We start from the raw sequence: 21,676 nt of genomic DNA, 5'->3' as shown, positions 1-21,676 counted from the left end.
TTTCATGCCAGTAAGTCATAACTCAACATAAGTTATTAGAATAGATTAAAATGTAACACTGCTCCCTACTCTGCATGCAATGATCTGTTTCTTGTACTTAAGTGTCACCAAGACATATCCAGACGTAAGGAAATACAGCTTAAAACATACCTCTTTAAGGTTCACTGGCTGAGCAAATATACGGGCAGAATCCTTTTCCTGCAGCTGATCCAGAACTGATCGCAGTAGTACAGTGAATGGAGTAAGCTGAAGTTCCATAGCAACCTGCTCAATCTTGACCTAAAGAAGTAATAATTATCCAATTGAGCATTTTTCATTAAGATACTGTTTTAAAGTTGTTTTGCATCAACAGCAAAGTACTTTAGGTATGACACAAAATAGAAATATATTCAAGTAAATGAGTTCAATGCTACTTTCCATATCATCAGTTGGCATTTGCCTGACATACATTTTCAGCTGATGACCTTGTAAGAAAAATAATTCTCATCCCTTCATTGCAGACTCAACTCCAGCTTCTCAGAACTCAAATTTGTATTTTATCTATAAATGAATTTTGTTTCATTTTTTAACTGTATTTCTTTTCTTTGAAAAGATGTTACATAAGAACAGCTTCCTATTCTGCCAACAATGCGAAAATAAGAAGAATTTAAAGGTAACGTGTTTAAAATTAAATTTCAATTGTAGTTCCATGTTCAAAGTGTAAAAAGAAAATTTAATGAACATTTACAGGCTATATAAGACCAACACAAAGAGTAATTTTAAAGACAATGTTCTCTGTAAATTCCAAGAAAATAATTTTAAAAAAAACCTATTAACAACATCCTCAAATACTTGATCATCCTTCAGAATTTTCATTATTTTTGACACTATTACAATTCCTCTACCGTTTTATTTTCAAGCCACTTAAATAGTTATCAACATTGAAACAGTCTTGTTATGGAAAATAAATACTTAATGACACATTAATGGAGTGTGTTTATACATATAAACACGTAAACAAAGTATACACAAACACACACATAAAATACATGTGTATAAAAAATAATACATAATACATGCATATAGGAAGTGATAGTGAACGTACAGGAATGATGTATGGAATTCCAGAAAGCATCAAAGAATTACAAACTGTATTAGCTTGCAATGAATGTTCACAGCTTCGAAAAACTAAAAAGGGAATGTTGTTTTTACAAATAAGGACAATTAAAGACTCATGAGTGCAAACATTTTGCTTTCACAGTTTTCATATCAAATGCATTATCTCTTCCTCAACTCTCTTCTCCCAGCAGTGTCAACTCTAGAATGTCGTAGGACATAGATGCAGCTTTTTTTGTCTTTTTTTCGGAGACAGAAGAATGTAAGTGCTACTCAGTATAAGCACATGTATTGGGAAAACCTGAAGAGATCAAGTTTTCTACCATTCTTCAGAAACCAATTTTCTTTGCAAGTCTTAACAGAATGGCTTGTTAAATAATTTCTCTACACCAATGAACACAGCATGGGCAACAAACAGGAGGAGTTGGAGGCCACCATGCTGCTAGAAAGCTACAATCTAGCTGCTGTTACTGAAACCTGGTGGGACAAATCCCATGACTGGAGTGCGGCTATCGATGGCTGCAGGGTGTTCAGAAGGGACACGTGAGGAAAGAGGGCAAGAGGGATTGTCCCCTACAACTAGAAATGGATAGCTTGTGAAGAGCTGTCTGAAGAAGAGCCATGAGCAGGTTGAAAGCTTATGGGTAAGAATTAGAGACTGAGGCAACAAAGGGAGTCTTGTGGTTGGCGTTTACTACAGGCCACCCCATCAAGGGGAGCCTATTGATGATGCCTTCTTATTCCAGCTACAGGAGGCATCGTGCTCACAGGCTCTTGTCCTGTTGAGGGGCTTCCACCACCCCAACATCTACTGGAAAAGTAGCACAGTGAGCTGCAGGCAATCCAGGAAATTCCTGGAGTGCATCGAGGGTAACTTCTTAAGCCAAATAGAAAGTCCTGCTAGAGCAGATGTGATAATGGACCTATTGGTCACCAACACAAGTGAGTCCTGAGACATCAGGATTGGAGGCGGCCTGGGCTGCAATGATTATGTACTGGTGGAGTTCAGAGTCCTGAGGGATATGGCTCAGGCAAAGAGTAAAGTCAGGACCCTGAATTTTAGGGAAGCAAAATTCCAGCTGTTCAAGGAGTTAGTCAGTAGGACCCCCTGGGAAACTGCCCTCAGGGACAAGGCAGAAGAACAGAGCAGGCAGATCTTTAAGGATGCTTTCCACAGAGCACAAGAGCTCTCGATCCCTAGGTGTAAGAAATCAGGAAAGTAAGGCAAGAGACCAGCATAGATGACTCGAGGTCAAACTAAAGGGCAAGAAAGAAATGCACAGGTAGTGGAAGCAGAGACAGGTATCCCGGGAAAAGTATAGGGACACTGCCTGGTTGTATAGGGATGGGGTCAGGAAGGCCAAGAGTGTAGCTGTGGCTGAACTTGGCCAGGGACACAAAGAATAATAAGGGCTTCTACAAGTACGTCAGCCAGAAAATGAAGGTCAACGAAAGCGTACCCCCGCCCCCAATGAACGCAACTGGCAAACTAGTAACAACAGTTGAGGAGAAGGCTGAGATATTAAATGTTTTTGTCTCAGTCTTCACTGTCAACCTCTCTTCCCACACCTCTCGAGTGGATGGACCTCAAGGCAAGGACTGGGGAAGTCCCTCCCACTATAAGAGAAGATTAGGTTCGTGACCACCTGAGGAACCTGAGCATACATAAATATATAGGACCTGATGAGATGCATCCCAGAGTCCTGAGGGAACTGGCTGATGTAGTTGCCAGGCCACTCTCCACAATACTTGAAAAGTCATGGCAATCAGGTGAAGTCCTTGGAGATGGGAAAAAGGAAAACATTGCACCCATTTTTAAAAAAGGTAGAAGGAAGGACCCCGGGAACTACTGACCTGTCAGCCTGTGGTGGTTTAGCCCCTGCCGGGGTCTGAGACCACGCAGCCGCTGCCCCTCCCCCACAAAGGGAGTGAAATACAAAGCCCCGAGACTGAGATAAGGAGAGGTTTAATACAACAGAGCAACAGCAACACAACAAACAATAACAATACGAATAACAGTGATAACAATGAATAGAGAAAAGTATATATTGATACAGCATAGAGAGAACTGGCTGCGCCAAACCACGAGATCACGATTCTTCCCGTGCTTGCGCCAGGATGTGACGTCAGCATGATATATGAATAACCCAGCTAGAGCTTCCCCCCCCACTGCTGGGGAAACTTAACCCTATCCTGGCTAAACCAGGACACAGCCTCACCTCTGTGCCTGGGAAGATCATGGAACAGATCCTCCTAGAAGCTATGCTAAGGCACATGGAGGACAGGGAAGTTATTCCAGACAGTCAGCACGGATTAACGAAGAGGAGGTCTTGCCCAACCAACCTAATGGCCTTCTGTGATTCAGCAACTACATCAATGGACAAGAGAAGACCTACTAATGTCATCGATCTGGACTTGTGTAAGGCCTTTGACACAGTCTCCCACATCCTTCTCTCTAAATTGGAGAGATATGGATTTGATGGGTGGACTGTTCAGTGGATAAGGAATTGGCTGGATGGTCGCATCCAGAGGGTAGTCGTCAACAATTCAGTGTCCAGATGGACGTCAGTGATGAGTGATGTCCTTCAGGGGTCCATATCGGGGTCAGCACTGTTTAATATCTTCATCAGTGACATAGTGGGATCAAGTGCACCCTCAGCAAATCTGCAGACGACACCAAGCTGAGTGGTGTGGTTGACACACTGGAGGGAAGGGATGCCATCCAGAGGAACCTGAGAAGTGGGCCCATGCAAACCTCATGATATTCAACAAGGCCAAGTGCAAGGTCCTGCACCTGGGTCAGGGCAATCCCCAGTATCAATACAGGCTGGGGTATAAAGAGATTGAGAGCAGCCCTGCGGAGAAGGACTTGTGGGTATTGGTGGGTGAAAACCTGGACATGACCCAGCAATGTGCACTCGCAGCCCAGAAAGCCGATGGTATCCTGGGCTGCATCAAAAGAAGTGTGGCCAGCAGGTTGAGGGAGGTGATTCTCCCCCTCTACTCCACTCGTGAGACCCCACCTGAAGTACTGTATCCAGCTCAGAAGTCCTCAGCACAGGAAAGACATGGACCTGTTGGAGCAGGTCCAGAGAAGAGTGACAAAAATGATCAGAGGGATAGAACACCTCCCCTACGAGGACAGGCTGAGAGAGTCGGGGTTGTTCAGCCTGGAGAAGAGAAGACTCAAGGGAGATCTTATAGCAGCCTTCCAGTACTTAAAGGGGACCTCTAGGAAAGATGGAGACAGACTTTTTAGCAGGGCCTGCTGTGATAGGACAAGAGATAATGGTTTTAAACTGAAAGAGGGTAGATTCACACTAGATATAAGGAAGAAGTTTTTTATGATGAGGGTGGTGAAACAGTGGAACAGGTTGCCCAGAGAGGTGGTAGATGCCCCATCCCTGGAAACATCAGGTCAGGTTAAACAGGGCTCTGAACAATCTGATCTAGCTGAAAATGTCCCTGCCCATGGCACGGAGGCTGGACAAGATGATTTTAAAGGTCCCTTCCAACCCAAACTATTCTATGATTCTGTGATAATTTTATATATTTTAAACAGTTTGCATGAGTGTACGCATGCACATATGTTTCTTGATCCTACATGAGGATTACAAGACAAACACTGCAGTCTCTGTATTGCAAAAACTGTCTGTGAGAATAGTTAAATTATCTTTCCTACAGAAACGTTTCATCAAATTAGAAGGTACTCCATTTACCTGTTCTCTTTTTAATTTTTCACGCTTACGTATAAGTTCAATCAACAAACGGGCTCTTTCAAGATCATGGCGCAGCCTTTGCCAGTACTTCAATTTTTCTTTTAAGGCTTGCATTTCTTCATCATCTTCTCTCTAAGAAAAGAATCAAAAGGTTTTCATGAAATGAAAAATGCTCACCTCTCTTCATAAGCTAGTTTGATGCAATTACAGAACGTATTCACAGGAAAGGAGAAACTACTGTCTTACAGTTAAAGCACTTGGTCATAAACTTCATACTGCAACAAAAGAAAACCTCTCGTCAGGGTATCTTCTAGAATTTCTCAACCGTCTAGCTGAAAACAACATCTACAAACTGGAAAGCAATCCTATGGTGAAGGCTATTTACATCAGAAAAAGCAATACAGCAAACAGCAACCTAGCAGTGTAAAAGGCTGCAAAATTAGATTCAGTATTTTCACATCAAAATCCAAGCTAGGTGAACATCATCAGCTTCTTCAGAAACTCAAGCCTGGTAGAAAAAAAGTTATTATTGTGCTCAACACAGTCCACCTCCCCAGCACTCAGCAGAATTAGGACACACTTGTAACTGAACAACATCATTATGAATTCTGAGGACAGGAAATGAAAAGCAGTTTATTAAATGATACAGTAACTTCAAAATGGTATTGCAAATGGGTAATGCAGTAATACAACCTTTCAGTGAACAGATGAAAGAATTTAATTCACACATTTTTAGGAAGAAGTAGTTGTTTAAACACTTGCAGTATTTAGTTTGATTTGTACATACAGAAAAAAGCCTTTCTATTTTTCATAAGAAAAAGGAGGATATTGCAATACTACCTGTACTACTCAAATGGTATTGATAATTCAACAGAAACAAGACCACAGAAAGAGTAAAAGTCCTGATATTAGTACCGAGCACAAAAAAAACCCATCTGCTTTGGAAAATTTCTACATTTAAAATTAGTATTGTATAAAAAGAGTCTCAGAAAGAGATCCAAAGCTTTGTATGCTTGCCTGTAACTAGCATAATGCAATATACACTAGATAAATAATGGTCATATGCTTTTTTTTAAAAAAACCTAAACAACAAATGCCATAAGTTATATAAAAAAGTAGAGAAATAAAGAAAACTGGCTAAGCAGATGAAAAATGATCAACATTACAAATTGTTACACTCAAAGCAAAAATCTCCTTAAGAGAAGGATAATTCAGATATACATAGGTCCTCTAAAGGAACCTTGGGCAATTTTTCAGACAGAAGGTTCTCAAAATAGAATTGCAAAAACTGGCAGTTTTAAAAAAAATCTAATAGATTTGCGAGTGCTATGATTTTATGATCTGCATCACATTTTATTACTTTACACACTTCATAGAAGTAAAGGCAAGTACCTGTGGAAGCTATGAAGTTGGTTTTATTCAAATCTCTGACTTCACTCAAGTTGAAAATGCTTAACTATCAACTATTGCTGTATTACAATATAGCAATCTAGAAACAACAGTTTGTTCCTCTTAAAAAAAAAAAAAAAAAAAACCAACCACAAAAAAGAGACCAAAAATTGTAGCTAGAAACTTCTAGTTCCCTTTCCTAATGACTGTTACTACTGACAGTTACAATTTCTTTTAACAAGTTAACTCTTGACTTAGACACATAATAATTTAACTGTTGAGGTTCGGAATAGTTCAAAGTAAGTTTTGACAATATTACTATGCACATTTTCAATTCCTTAAAATTCTCAGAGATTTACTGAATTAGAAAATCTACACTGCCACTAACTGCTTGTCTCCTACACCCCTTCATCTCTGAGTACAGATCCCATGTGTGGAAAAGCAACCTAACTGTCAACTGACACAGCTATACAATTTTTTCATAGTTTTACTGTTTCTCAGGACCAAAATTAGGTTGTAGCTATTTCTGAAAGTGGAAGGCTTGTCCTCCCTTTGCTTGCTGCCATTCAGAGTCTGCTCTTCTGCCCTATATGATTGCACAGTTCATGAAACTGAGAAACTGATCCTGCTGAAAACTAAGTCATCAAAACCATACTAGTTTCGGGGGGGTCACGAAAGTTAAATACAGCAAGAAAAATAAAAGTTACTTCGTACACCAGGTCTTGGGGTAGATCATTAGAGACTTAAGTATTTGGCTAAATCTGAAGGTACAGTCTCACTTTAAAAAAAAAAAAAAAAAAAACCAGAACAAACGATTATTCTTTTAGTTGAATCAGTTGTTTGACCAGTTTCATTCCATAAAATAAATAGGCAGGTGTAAATCTTCAGATGTGAACCAAAGTATCAAGAGCACCTTGTTTGCTTTTTTGTGTGCACACACGCACTCCCCTCTTGAACATCACTCTTGCTTGGGGATTAATAGCAAGCCTCCAATTTTTTAACACAGCTATGCAAAGTACTGTTTGCAGACATGGTTATGGTTATAATAGCCAAGATAAAACCCCTTTATCCTAACCTGTTTATTACCTAACATATAACATATACCTTAATTAGATTAAAAGATCCAGGCAAGCTGCAAAGAGGATGAGGCTTCCAGTATCTAACTAGTAAAAACTTGGATAAAAAGAGTTTCTTTCAAAATATTTAGTTTTCAAAAGCTTTCCTATTAACTTCCTGGTAAAGAGTTCTTCCAAATCATTCTTTCTGTAACAAAGCCAGAAAGTTTCTTGTGGCTGACAACACAAGAAAAATTTAGAAAGAAACTCTGTGGTACTTTCTCATGGACTCAGCTCTTGCTGAACACCAAATACTATCTAGAAAAGCTAAAACTGACACATTTATTAATATTGAGGGAAGAGGGAAACACTTCTAAATTTACACACAGAACATGCATCTTCAGCTCCAACTCCCACCATGAGTATGTTACCAGTCTCTGCACACAAGCAGGAATACTGTCAGTATACTAACAGATCACTCCTTATGCTGGATGTGAATACATGGGGACAGCCTCACTCTCTACAGAGACTGTAACTTAATATGAGCCAAGCAAAAATAGAATTATAGTGATGGAACTGGATCTTGATCAATACAGTTAGTTTTATGAAGACGCTCTGCTGCCACTTGTCAATCAGTCAAAACCATTTAGTGGTTTCAACTTGTGTTCTTACTGAAATCTTCAGTGCAGATATGACCTTAGTCACCAGCAGCTTCTCACTTTGTTTCTCTGAACAGCAGTTTTAAACCAACTTCACTACAGCAGCAACAAGCTACTACCTTACATTTCATGTCTTATTTTTATTCAGGCATTAAGTTCAGAAAAAAACTAAAATAATAGAGCCTTTCCAATACCTATCCTGAATTTCTAGGTGGAAAGAGGAGTGATAGTATAAACCATTCTTTCAGAGAGGTTCCTTGTCCCTGCAGATGGTGAGGTAGTATACAAGCCAAAATCTTCTTGCCTGGTTTAGAACTGTTTGTTGATATAACATCACCTTCAAAAGCATATCATAACTGAGCTCTGAAACATGTTCATTAGGAAGTAATTCTAACTCATGAACACTTCCCCCCCCGCCAAATTTGTTCTATTAAACAAACATTAGATAGGGATGAAAATCACATTCTACTAGGCACCTTGAAACCATTTTCAGGGGTTTGGTTCCTCATCTTAACATTTCAGTTTAATCATTTAAAAAAAAGTCCTCTGAACCTGTATTACATCGGTGTTCATGTTTCTCTGATTGACTGAAAAGCTCTTCAAGTTTCTTGACATTCTGACCTCTCACATAAAAGGAAAAAAGAATTTTCCCATCTAGACCAAAATGAACAAAATAATCATCTGTATCTCAAAAATTTTGAGGCGTTCTCACAATAGCTATGCCACAGCTGTTTATTGAAGTCTTCATTATGGTTTGGGTTATAGTTGGAGTAACGAAGATGACTAATGCTTCAAATGCTTTGCAATTATGACTACTTTAATAGGTATTATAAATACATACAGAAGATGCTATGGAGAAGACACAATGTCATACACAGGACACTTGCTGCTCACTGAAAAGCATCACCTACACATTTTTCGCCACGAGAATCATTTAATTTTGCTTTGCTTGAAACTAGCTTTTTCTTTTCAAGAGACAAAGTTTATTCTTAAAAACTTATAATTGGTATTAAGTCTCAGAAGTGCTCCAATTTTTAATAAACCAATATAAATAGTTTCCAATTAATGTAGAAAATGTTTTCATTATTTTCTTACTGAATAATAGTACATAGTTCAGAAATTAGAAAGGAAAAGAAAGATGCAGTGTTTGTACAGGAGCGCAAATGGGCAAAGGGATTTTAAACAGCTCCTATCTAAGGCTTATTTTATTATAATGAAACATCAATTATAAGAAACCTTTTACGTTGGTAGTTACTATCTATACATTTAGAAATGTTGCAGTCTCATCATGCCATCTCAGTAGAAAAGTACTTCCCAACTACCAACTAGCAAGTATTATTTTTTCAGACACTAACTGTAGTCTAGGTCTACACTGCTACATGAGCCCCGAACTTCTGTGCTTCATTTTATTATTTTTAAGGACTCAAGCTCATTTAAAAAAAAAAAAAAAATTCTACTATCTGAATAACTTAATTTCAGCTATTACTAGGTAACTGCAAGGTACCACTCTTCAGAATGGAAACTTCTCTTACAGAATTAAAAGATTAAGCAGAGATTAAAAGTAGAATACAGAATATTTTAGAGAAGTTACAACCCAAAAAATAGGATTAAAATGTAGTAATATAGAAGCAATGAAAGAAACATAAACAAGTGACCAATTTATATTCAGAATCCACCTAAATTCCATCTAAAAGGAATTTGAGCATCTCAGCTATGAGGAAAGGCTGAGAGAGCTAGGACTGCTTAGCCTGGAAAAGGCTGGGGGCGTGGATCTCAAATTTATAAATATACCTGAAGGGAGGGTGTAAAGAAGGTTGAGACAAGCTCCTTTCAGTGGTGCCCAGAGACAGAACAAGAGGCAATGGGCACAAAGTGAAAAACAGGAGGGCCCCTCTGAAGATCAGAAGACTACTTTTTTTTTTTTTTTTTTTTTTTAAAACCACTGTGAGGGTGACTGAGCACTGGCACAGGTTGCTCGGGGAAGTTCTGGAGTCTCCACCCTTGGAGATATTCAAAAGCTGTCTGGACATGGTCCTGGGGGACAACCTGGTTTAAGTGGCCCTGCTTGCGCAGTGAGGTTGGACCAGATGAGCTCCAGAGGTCCCTTCCAACCTCACTTGTTCTGGGAATTATTAATTAGTTTTTTCATGAAAAGCTAAGAAAACAAACACACACAAAAATGACAGATCAAATCATTAGGAAGCAGTGTTGACCATGGTATTTTTATGACTACATCAGTAATGGCTTAATAAGCAAATAGTAATGCAATCCAAACAAAAATAATAGTTAAGCTTTAAAGGGAAAAAAATTTCACAATTTAATGCAAGTAAAAGATTATAAAATGCATTCTTAAGTTCTAGAGCCTATTTTACAGGAACAATTCCACTGGAAACACCTGGAGAATGGAAAGAACACAGCCAACTACTTTTTCAGTTCAATTAAAAAAGGTAACTGCGATGCAGTAAGAATGATGCTTTACAGCATTTCAAGGTCTACACACATGGATCCATACACAGAATTCAGAAAAGTAGTTTTAATTATTTTCGAAGACACCCAGTGACTTGAAACCAAAACAGTAAAAGACCTGCCAAAACTTCTACTGTCACTGAAGAGCTGTTCATATTACAAAACTGGGAAGCAGAAGGAGCATTGCTTTCTGAATCTGATACGTATCTGGAGTGACTTTTTGTTTTTCAGCAATTCTGACTGGTAAACGTGTACAACTTTAACCAACTTAGACATATTTTAGCTAGGATGAGTTTTACTTGAACAAAATATCAGCATAAACTTATGCTTGTCTACAATCCCACTTAACTACCTCAAAAGTGAAACTGAAAGTTGAAACAGGTCTTTGAATTTCATCAACAGCTTGCTCTTTGTTCTGTTACTACTGAACAAGGTGGACAATAAGGACCTGAATTTGAAAACTGTAAACTGTCTAACCTTTCCTCTGTAAAAATTTCTAGTTTTCTCAGTCGTGTCAAAGACGACATTTGCTTTACGTGTTTTGATTAATTTAAGAGAAAATGTATTTTTTATCTTACTAACTTATAGCACACTGAGGAATGAGTTCCAAAAAACTGCAATCCTAGTCAACGAACAGAGGTATTAGAATAGTTTTGGTGACAGTGTTTTTGTGAAACATTTCAGCAAAACAAAATAAAAACCCGCACTTTTTTTTTTTTTCATATCTCACAAATTAAAAAGGATTAGATAATGCCCAATTTCCAATATAGGTCATATTACTTAAGAAAAAGGTAAAGAATTTACTCAGTCCTGAATAAGAGAAAGTTTTTACTATGTGCTATGTTTCCTTGTTAATTTTTTATTCTATAAAATAGAGATTTTTCTGATTTCATCTTATAAGTAAAAAGTGTGTCACATACCTGTTGTGTGTTTCTTTGTGACTGTAAACTGGACTGCAGCCTTCTCAACAGAGGAACACCATTCCTAGACAGTCTTTTAAGCAACCAGTAACTGTGCACTCGTTCAACAAACTGCTTCTTCCGCTGAATGGCCACCTGATTCATAATCTTATTTAATCTAAAATATGGAAAAACTGATATTGTATTTTTCACAGCAAAGCATAAAACATATTGGTCTACGGAAGATAAACATCATATATACATGAACGTATAACGTAACAACAGCAGTGATTGTCATATTCTTTATTTCTTTCAATGATATCCCTTTCACTAAAATTATTTCTGAGCAGTAGATTACAAATACATCTGCTTGACACTGCAGTTTCTACCAAATACATTAAGATACTTTATAAAGCTAAAGGGTATCAATTTTTTCATGACCATTATCTCAAGAGCAATCCCAGATTAGGGCTGAGAATAAAGCTTTATGTGCATTTCAAAATAAAATCAGAAATAAAGAAGCTTTAAATCCCTACAGAAGTTTTCAGATCATTTGTTGCCATCTTCACACAAAATTATTTTATTTTAAAGGCAATATATTTTCAAACTTTTAACATGAAAACATGCAACAAAAAACTTGCATTGCTCATCTACTAATGTTAATTTTGGTAAATGTAACAAAAAAATTGCAAAACAGAAGAACACTTATTTTACCCCAAGCATACGATGAAAATATCTACACGGAGAAGATGCAAGAGAGGATACAAACAATGAAGCAAAATACTTTGATTAAATAAACAGTATTTTCTCCAAACTTGTTTAAGATGCAAATACTGTTTACATATATTCTGTTTAGAAATACTGTAAGTGCTATACGAACATCACATGCAGCAACCTTGACTCCTATTTTTTAAATAATGACATGTTAATATGTCCAGGTCTCACACATAACACCTAACTCTTAAAATTTACATTCAAAAAGTTTATCTGAAATAGATCGTCAGTCCTCTGTGCCTACAGTATCCTGAAATCACAGCAAAAAATGTCAAAAAAAGTTAATGGTCATAGAATGAAAAGATTTTGCCTTTGTAAGATATTGCAGGGGTTTCTCACTGGTGGCAGCCCCTGCAAAATTAACACAAGATGCCCCAAGACACCAATCACCTGTACTGTTAGGGGAACTGTTCATTAGTTTGGGGACAGGGGTGAGCTGGAGCTAGAAAAGGATTTCCCTAAGAAGGATATAAGACAGAGTATTATATGTATTAATGAACAGAAATCTATTAATTCTTCACTCAGTATATTACTGCCCATAGCAAAACTCTACAGTGAATAGTACTAAGTTTATCAGAGATTCTCCAATAAAATCTAATATCAAAATAGGCAAAATTAAATTCAAGAAGTGTCTGACTTGTACAGCACTACCATGAGGTGTTTAAATAAAAACACAAATTACACATATGAGTATTTTTCTACTTCTTCCCTTTTAATATTAGGAATAAAGCAGTTTGAGTAAGTGATAAAAGTAATTAAATACCTAAACAAAATGTAAAGCTATAAATAAACCTTGGGTAAAATTATTTTTAAGAATAGCTGGGAAACTTGAATGATATTTTTCAGACAGCCATACAAGTGAGTCTACCCTGAGTACACCAAAGGTTATCTATCCCTGGTTGTTTTTTCTTGGATGCATAGAAGGTAAGGCACAATAGGTCTACCTGGTGCTACATTGGCGGTGCCTAGAGCTTTCTGCCATCACAGGGTAAAGGCAGAGCAAACACAGGTTTTCTTCAAAATCCAGTGCCATTGTGTCCTCCAGTTCTTCAATGACATTGTTTTTCAATTAATAACTAAGCCAGTTAAGCATTTTTGAAAAATTTTAGCTTAACCTAAAGCTTAGAAAGTCTGCAGATGGACTTAGGACTGTCCTATAAGTCTTTCACTGAAGGGCAGAGGCAGGCTCCACAAAGATTTATCCAATGCTGAACAAACCTTGATGTGACCAAACGTCAAACACAACAGAATTATAGTTAATTATAGAATGCAATCAAAATCAAACAGTTACTTTCACATGTCCCTCTTGGAAACAGGAAAACCTACTGAACTGAGTCAAAAAAAGCAGTCAAATATATACCTACTTATAAAGATCATAACTTAACATGAAGAAAGATGCCTTGGCTTCATGCCCATCAGATGTGGCAAGACTAAGCAAACACCTTTAATTATGGTTTTAAGTACATTTGCCAATTCACATAACGAACCATTCTACTACTAGATAATTGTAATAGTAAAGTGCTAGAACAAGCCTAGGAAAGATGTTCACAGAGGATATTCTCCAACTTTCAAAATACAAATAAACAGAAGATAATTGGGAGTGCAGAAACTACCTAACAAGGGACAGGAATCTACTCCTGTCTGCCTTCCCTCCAAATAAAACCAAACACTGGTTGTTCGTATTTCACTTAGATACCAGACTTTGGTAGTGGTAATATGTTTCACCAATCACCCCTTAATTTCTCAAAATATAAAGGTCAGAGGCTCTTCACATGGCTGATATCTACAGAGCCTCTACACTATGATCTTACTGATATAACGACGATTTTATATCTGCTGTTAGACCCTAAGAACCCACTAGCTATAGCAGAGTTCTTTGATCATCTTTTTGCTTAGTCAGATACTCTCAGGTAGACTTTTACTGTCCAAACAGCTCTGAATTTTGACAGACAATACAAATGTTTTGGAGAAATAAAACACGATTCGTCCACTGCTGTAGATCCCTAGAATTAGCACAGACCGGGTGTTGATTTTGAAGCTCCCACCCTTGATAGTGCTACCGTATTGGGAAAGAGGTTTTCCCTCAAAGATACATTAGCTGCAGTGAAGCTGAACACAAGCATGAAATAAGCACATAGGTATGATCAGTCTTGAACAAGTTCCTTTCTGCTGCCTGAGCCTGAACTAAATTTATAGATGTTGAAACTAAATTTTCAAACTAGAATTTTGAAATTCTTTGAGATCTTAAAGGAGTTTGCTGCACATTCTACTTACTTTTTTTTTTTTTAAACAGAAAGATGTAATTTAAAAAAAAATTATTGAAGAGTAAAAATATATATATATATATATATATATATATATATATTTGAGGCAGGTAAGGGAGTGCTGTTTGAAGGCTTTATAGTTTTGCAATCCAGGATCTGACTTGCACAAGACAGGATTAACTGCTACACTACACTGACAAATCCCCCACGCAGAGGCAAGGCTTACAGAACTTAGGTCACCTCCCAGAACTACATAAAACACCTCAGCAAAGGCTTTTTTTGCCAAGGTATCTGTCTACCCTAGAACTTTTTCCAAGTGTAAGAACATCAGGAAAGAACAGCTTTCTGTATTGTTTTATTTTCTACTGTCAAATCAAGCATAGCAGGTACTGGGAGAAAAAGAAATCAGGTATTTGGAATGCACATTAAACACAAGTCTATCAATTGAACCTGTGCTTCCTCTTCAAAAAAAAATAGGCCAATCTCATTGCAATAAGCAATCTCATTACTTAATTTGTTATATCTCTGTTAAGATTGACAAATAAGTGCAAGACTACTGTTGAAGACAGTTCACAAAGAGAATGTAGGTACATACATCTGGAAGATACTACCCGAGTTACAGTCTCCTCTATATGACAACTGACTTTAGACACGTCAGGGAAAAAAAAGCCATTATAGTGACTACAAAAAGCAAGCAGGGAGACAAATGTTCTTGCTGTCCAGGTTTCACACGGAACAGAGAATTGATGAAGACAAAATTCCCAAGGAACATCCTGAAATGGACCATGTTAAATGCTAAACACTTTCCTCTCAAAACATTTAAACAATTAACAGAGTTAAGTTAAACCCAGAGCAGAACAGTTCTTACTTTAATGCTGCAGCCTGAGCCACTGTTCTGAGGCCTTAAGAACAGCTCAGTGTGGCCCACAGTATGTTGTTTTTCCCTCAACTTATCAGTTATTTAAAGTACATTCAAAGAATTTGAAAATTCTTAAAAACGTGCCTGTGTTCCCACAAAATTCAGTAGCTGCTGTTATCTAACTGGTCCCATAAAAGCAGCATCAGGTTTCAAGCTGATGACCACTGCAGCCTTTCAATATTTTTGCACTGCAAGTCATACTCCCTCATTTTCTCCTTTTTTTTTGGGCTACATTCCAAGACTACACAGATGTCAAAACATTTTTCAAAACGGTTTTATTTGTGCCACAGGCAACTGAGAAAGCCAGTGCTACTTCCCTTCCCCAGCCCCACTTGTATCCAACTGTAAAACACTGTGACATGCACTACAAACGTGATACGGAGGTATCATACAATTTGCTGCTTGTCTTTAAAAAGGGAAAGGTCCCTTTTCAACTGAATCTTTCAAACAGCACCTGCAGTTATCAGCCTGAAAACACAGTTCAGGCCGCAGTGTAAATTATGGCATTAAAAATATGCTGCATTTACAAAAGCAAAAGAAGGATGAGGAAACTGGTTTGTTTTGAAACAGTAAGACAGACTCAAATAATTTAATTTAAAATGAAAGTTAATATACAATAGCTTTGTTGAGAAACTGTAATTTATCAGCTGCTCTACACTAGCTCCCTCCTCACATGGAGACGGTTGATGGATAATCTACCCTGCAAAGGGTGATACTCTTAATGCACTGGTGAAAGCATTCAAAGAAAGCTGAGTGTTACTCAGTCCTCTGCTTCCTCATCTTTTAGATAAATGCGTAAAATAGCTTTTGTCAATGTAAAAGATGTGCTCTTGTCATATTAGCAATCTCACAGTTTCCTTCTTCCGACTCATGACTGCCTTCCTCTCCCAGTTTCAGTTGCATGTCACTGCAGCAACTACGGCAACCGGTTACAAGAAAAAGTGAAAACTATTTTTGGTGACTAACTATGTGGCAGTTTAACGTAAGAAAGCCAGTAAGAGATAACCAGCCACTTTTCTATTAATCATCACTAACTGCTCCACAGACCATACATGCTTTTTTTTGTTTGTTTACAACATGTGAAGACTTCTATAGCATCCCTCCATTCTCAAGTTTTTTAAATATAAACTGGAGAGAAAATTACCTTAAGCAAATATGTCATTTTGCCAGTATTACTATAGTAACTCAGGCAGAAGGAAAATCTGTAAGATTAAGTAAGATCAAATGCCAACAACAACAAAAAAAAAAATCAATTTTTAAATATGAACTAAACCTAGTATTTTAATTACTATACTTGTCCTGAGCCTCCAGTTTCATCGACTTGTTATTTTGCACCTTTCTTTATCCAACATAGTGGTATTAAAGGCACGTGCAAAAGATTAGCAAAACTAAATTACACTCTGTAAAAGTTTATTTCATATCACTAAAATAGCAGTTTCTCTTGACCTATGATAATACCCATAAACAATCAAATGATGTTTCACTTTACTGGGCAAATAAAATACCTCTATTTTCCAACACAAAGATTGAAGATATGTTTCTAAAATCTGTCAGAACAAAACACAAAAACTCCAAATTGAACGAATTGTAACAAAGTAAACTGAGTTTCAAGAACATTTGAATTTTCAAGCCTTGCTCAGCAAAGTTCCACAGAACATACCAAGACTCATAGGAAGCAGGAAAGACACAAAAATTACCTACAATTATAGTAACTCCAATAACACTAACTGGAAGAGAATTAGCAGAAAAACAGAATAAAAAGCTATGGGAGTGTCTATTTTGGGAACTGGAATTAATTCTGGGGCCGTGTCAACTACTGCTCCTAGCTCCGTGTCCAAAAACTTCAGCTTTCGAAGATGAAAAAGCCTGTTTGGACAGACAAAACCCTACTCGTCCCACAGAGAACCTCTGGCAGCAGCTGCTTATCAAACAGTGTTTGGAAGGCTTGCCTTTCAACATACCTTTTAAAAAAAAAACAAAAACAAACCACAGAACAGTGGAGACAGTTTTGTTGCTGTGTCTGTATTTGTCATCTCTTCCCTCAATAAAAAATTCAAATTACTACATGATTTCTTAACTAAAAACACCCCAAACTCTTTTGATCAGCTTAAAGGCAACACATGTAAAAATTGGAGTCCATTTGCATGTCTTTATTTCCTTTTGAAAAAGGATAAGGATAAGGTTTCTTTTGTAACTAGCAGAAGTCAGCTACGTACCCAACAGGGTACACATCAAATCCTGAAAAGACTGACAATTATTTCATTTAAACTTCTGTGCAACACAAGTCTGCAGAATCCCCAGGTGACAAATACACACCTTCCTAATTGTAACTGCTTTACAGATTTTGTACTGAAGATTTGAAGAAACGGGAATGTCCCGTTACCGAACCACTTCCCTCACTAGTCTAACGCAGTGATTAATCATCTTCACAGTTACTCCTTTGTGTCTGTATGTTTTAAAATTCTAGCTACTGAATTTGCCTTTCTCTGCTAGGTTGAGAGTCCAACAATATATATTTTACCTACTGATACATCTTCTGAAGCCTGAAAGTCTCTCCAGGTTCCTATTCTTTATTCTACATTTACCGATATTTAAGTAGTGTTTGATTTTGACTGAACATGTAGGAAGCACTTTTTCTTGCTTCACATGACTGTGAAATCAGGCATCTATTTTTTACAAGCTGTTTGCTCAAGTAGAAATTTTTCTTGGACAGGAAAGTAGCACACTGAACTTAAGAAAATCCTATGTTATTTCAGTCAATTCTCCATTAATTATAATAGGTTACTTTTTCCCTCTTCTAACAATTAAGCTTGTGATCTTCCAAACCTTTGGATAAGGAAAAAAACCAAACCAGTAATAAATCCCTCACCCTGTCATACTGAAACACCTCCTTAAGTCTTCTCAGAAAAATCAGATGCATAGATTTACTTCTGTCACTTCCAAAACATAATACCTAATCATAACTTTTCCTCAAAATTATTCACAATAATTTTCTGTGCTTCTTTTTTTGTAGTAGTCATAACCATACCACACGATATTGAAATCTAATCTCAAAAGGCTGAATTCACATCAGCAGAAAATAAAGTATTAATCAAAATTTGCCTTTTTATCTGAAATAAAAAGAAATCTCAGTATTTATCTACTAATTTTTATGCACTCTAACTTGACCACTGAATAAAAAAAATGAAAGGAGACTGTTCTTCAGACAATGAGTTCTGGAAATCATGTTTGTGTATGGCACTTACGAGATGCAACACTCTCTAACTGCCACCAAAAAAATCTAATGAAAGTTCACGTAACTGGTAAAACTCAGAAGTACTGAAAAATAAAAACACATTAATTTTGACCTTCAAAACTGCATTATCACATATATAATCACTGTGGACTGAAACCCTCAGAGAATGCACAGAATACTAATTATGCACCTTGCAGAAATATCTAACACATTAATTTCTGCTTTAAGCTTCTTTGCCCTGTACCTGAAAAATAAACAGAAGGCAGAAAAAACCAAACAAAAAACCCCAACAAAATTACATGTACAGCATACTCCTATATCCATTTTGTAAAAAGGGTATATTTAAATATGACACAGCACTTCCATTCTCTAGATTTTTAGTTTGGGGGACGGGGAAAATCAGCCCTCAGACATCAACCAACATGTGGCTTTTAATACCAGATACACAAATATCTTCCCCATTATTTTTACTCAGAATCAGGATCCACTTTTACAACTTATTAAATAAGTAATGTTTTCTCAAACACATTAATTCTTATTTAATAAGCCAACCAGAGTCAAGATGAACTAGCTTGAAAATAAAGCTCTAATGTTACCTTAATTTATTTTTTCTTAACACCACTGAGGCAAACACCGTAGTAGTTCTTTTCTTGCTTCAGGCAAAATTATTTTTATATTTAAGCAAAGAGGTCAGGATGACATCAGCTGTAGTTTCCATACGTATCAGAAGGGTTTCAAAGTCAATCAATATTACAAGAAACAGTGGACGATGACTGCTAGCATCCCCTTCCTACCTAGGTGATTCCATCATCTAATTATTAGGTACAGCCATAAGGCATGTCTACACCATGCTCTCCTGTAATTAAAATAAGTGTTTCCACACGATTTTGTGAAAGTATACATACATGTATATTCAAGGACAAACAGCTAACAGACATTAGTCTGGATTTATTCAGCTTTCCTTTTTTTTTTTTTTTTTCTCCAACACTGGCTCTAGTATTATTTCTCAACAGCTTTTTTGTGTCGAATTTTAAGCAGCATTTGTTATTCTCTCCCCCACTTAAAACCTTTCTGAAGGTATTAAAAAAATGCCAGTATCGTAAAAACATTAAAACAAATCCCCCAAAAGAAACCCACAAGGTACATGAAGCATGATTAAGAAGATTAAGAAGCATCATCTGTGAATGTAGACTAACAGTGTCTCAAAGGCCTTGTAAGTGTTCCTTTCCACTTATATTGTATTTCATCGCTTTCTGTTCATTTATTTTTCTAATCCATACTTCATCTTAAGCACAATCAAGATTCCTGTGTCAAGATAACAAGACTACATTTAATTATATGGTAAGAAAGTTCAAGATAGTTCATTTGGATAAATTATAAAACCAAAGGAAATACTGGTTCTGCCCTGAGACATACGGTAACAGAAATCCAGTTTTACTACCAGAAGCAATATGCTTTCTAATAAAAGCAAAGGTCAACATAGGAAAATCAGTTAATGTGCAGCACATAAATGTTGATTTCTAAAGACAGCTGAAAATATTTTTTTAAGAGCATCAGTTATTTTTGCTCTCAGTTGTCTGCCCACTGCTTACATCTTTTCATAAGGATCTTTTAATTCTCTTTCAATAATGATACAACACAACTGATGCATACAACATGGAAAACAAGTATAACACCTCATTCCTACTTATTATGAAAGTGAGGCTTTTTTTTTTGCTTTTTTTTTTCTCTCTGCACAAGTATTACATTTCAAATGCTTTCTTAATTTCAGACACTACAAATATACTACATAGAAACCTAAACCAAAGATGAAAGCAAGGATTTATATACTTTAAAATATCTGCTTCCACTTAATAAGAGCAATACTTGCATGAATGGTACTTTAATAAAGCTGATTATACTTTATCTCAGTGTATATTTTGAAAATATTGAAGATTAAACATTTTATACCACATTCAATTTTCCCCCAGGTATATAGCCATAATATCCTAATTTCACAACATTTTTTAAAAACATGAATATTGACACTCACTTTGCTTTTCATCAAGCAAATTAATTTTAAATGTCTCTTTTGACACACATGATCAAGAGACTACACCAAAACAATGTTATTTGTACTAAAGAATCAAGTGCTGAAAAATAAGAGAAACCAGATAGTTTTCACAGCTAACACTGCAACTCTTCTCCTTTGTCTATTCATCCTACTCCCTGGATAAGGCAGTTGTTATGAAGGACAAGGATGAGAAGCAACAGGGGAAAAAGAAAAAAAAAATTGCAAGAAATAGAGCACAGAGCCAGTACAACATAACTAACATAGACAAGAAGCTAGATAAAGATTGTCAAATCATCCCTAAATCAGCACTGACAGGACTGAAAACCGAAGCCACCTTAAGGCTCTAACATGACCTATTGCACCTTTGGAAGTCAATACTTAAGCACAGACTTTCTAAAATACCTAGGCAACAGGATGGATAGATGCTCAGCATTAAAAAAAAAAAAAAAAAAAAGACACACGGGGAAGGAAGCATGCATCTCCTATTATCAATGGTTAAAGACTTGTGATCTTACACTCTTAAATCAGCAGTTCACAGATGATTGTCTGCGAAGCCATATAACTAGATTACAAATGACCTACATAATTATACTATCTATGTAATTTAACAGCAAAAAGCTTAGAGTATGACATCTGTGTAAGAAAGTCTGGTAACTGAAAAGTGTACAGCACTCAAAATCATTCAAGGCAGTAGCGTAGAAACCTGACCTACAGATAAACTGATACAGAAATTCATGAGCTACAGAAGTTGTGTAGAAATTATGAAGTATGTTGTTCTACACCAGTCTTTTTAACATATCCTGGTTGGTGTTTCAGAAAACAGAATTCTTACAAATGGCGTTATTAAAACGCCCAGTTTTTCCCATATCCTCACTATCCAGGTAAGGAAACAGCATACAATCCTTCTACCTCAAACTAACATAAATGGCAAGATGGCTTTTCTAAAGCTTTGTCAGGTGCGCTCAGGGGCTACATCCACCAAATACTTTCTTCCTCACTATAATCTTCATGTTTCTGTACTTCTCCAGCTACTGACTCTGAAGAAGCAGCTATATGCTAACTATAGGCTATATAGTATAGCTATTAATGATTAAGAAAATAAACCAACCAAACAATTCCACATGTGCCTCGATTCTCAGAGATGTTGAA

At 36.7% G+C, this 21,676-nt stretch overlaps 1 protein-coding gene across 4 annotated transcripts in view; it reads right to left on the bottom strand.

The window, feature by feature from the left end:
* BRD1 (bromodomain containing 1) overlaps positions 1-21,676 on the bottom strand; it is a 63,259-nt gene that overhangs the window by 33,337 nt on the left and 8,246 nt on the right. For all 4 annotated transcript variants that reach the window (XM_074827711.1, XM_074827709.1, XM_074827708.1 and 1 more), the window contains 3 exons: positions 11,304-11,460; positions 4,815-4,946; positions 151-279 (listed from right to left, as the gene is read on the bottom strand). In XM_074827711.1, coding sequence (XP_074683812.1) covers positions 151-279; positions 4,815-4,946; positions 11,304-11,460 — 418 coding nt within the window. The remainder of the gene's footprint in view (positions 1-150; positions 280-4,814; positions 4,947-11,303; positions 11,461-21,676) is intronic.

This window comes from Strix aluco, chromosome 5, assembly GCF_031877795.1.
Source record: "Strix aluco isolate bStrAlu1 chromosome 5, bStrAlu1.hap1, whole genome shotgun sequence".
Classification (NCBI taxonomy): domain Eukaryota; kingdom Metazoa; phylum Chordata; class Aves; order Strigiformes; family Strigidae; genus Strix; species Strix aluco.
The sequence above is the reverse complement of the archived record's forward strand: the minus strand, read 5'-3'. Positions and strand labels throughout refer to the sequence as shown.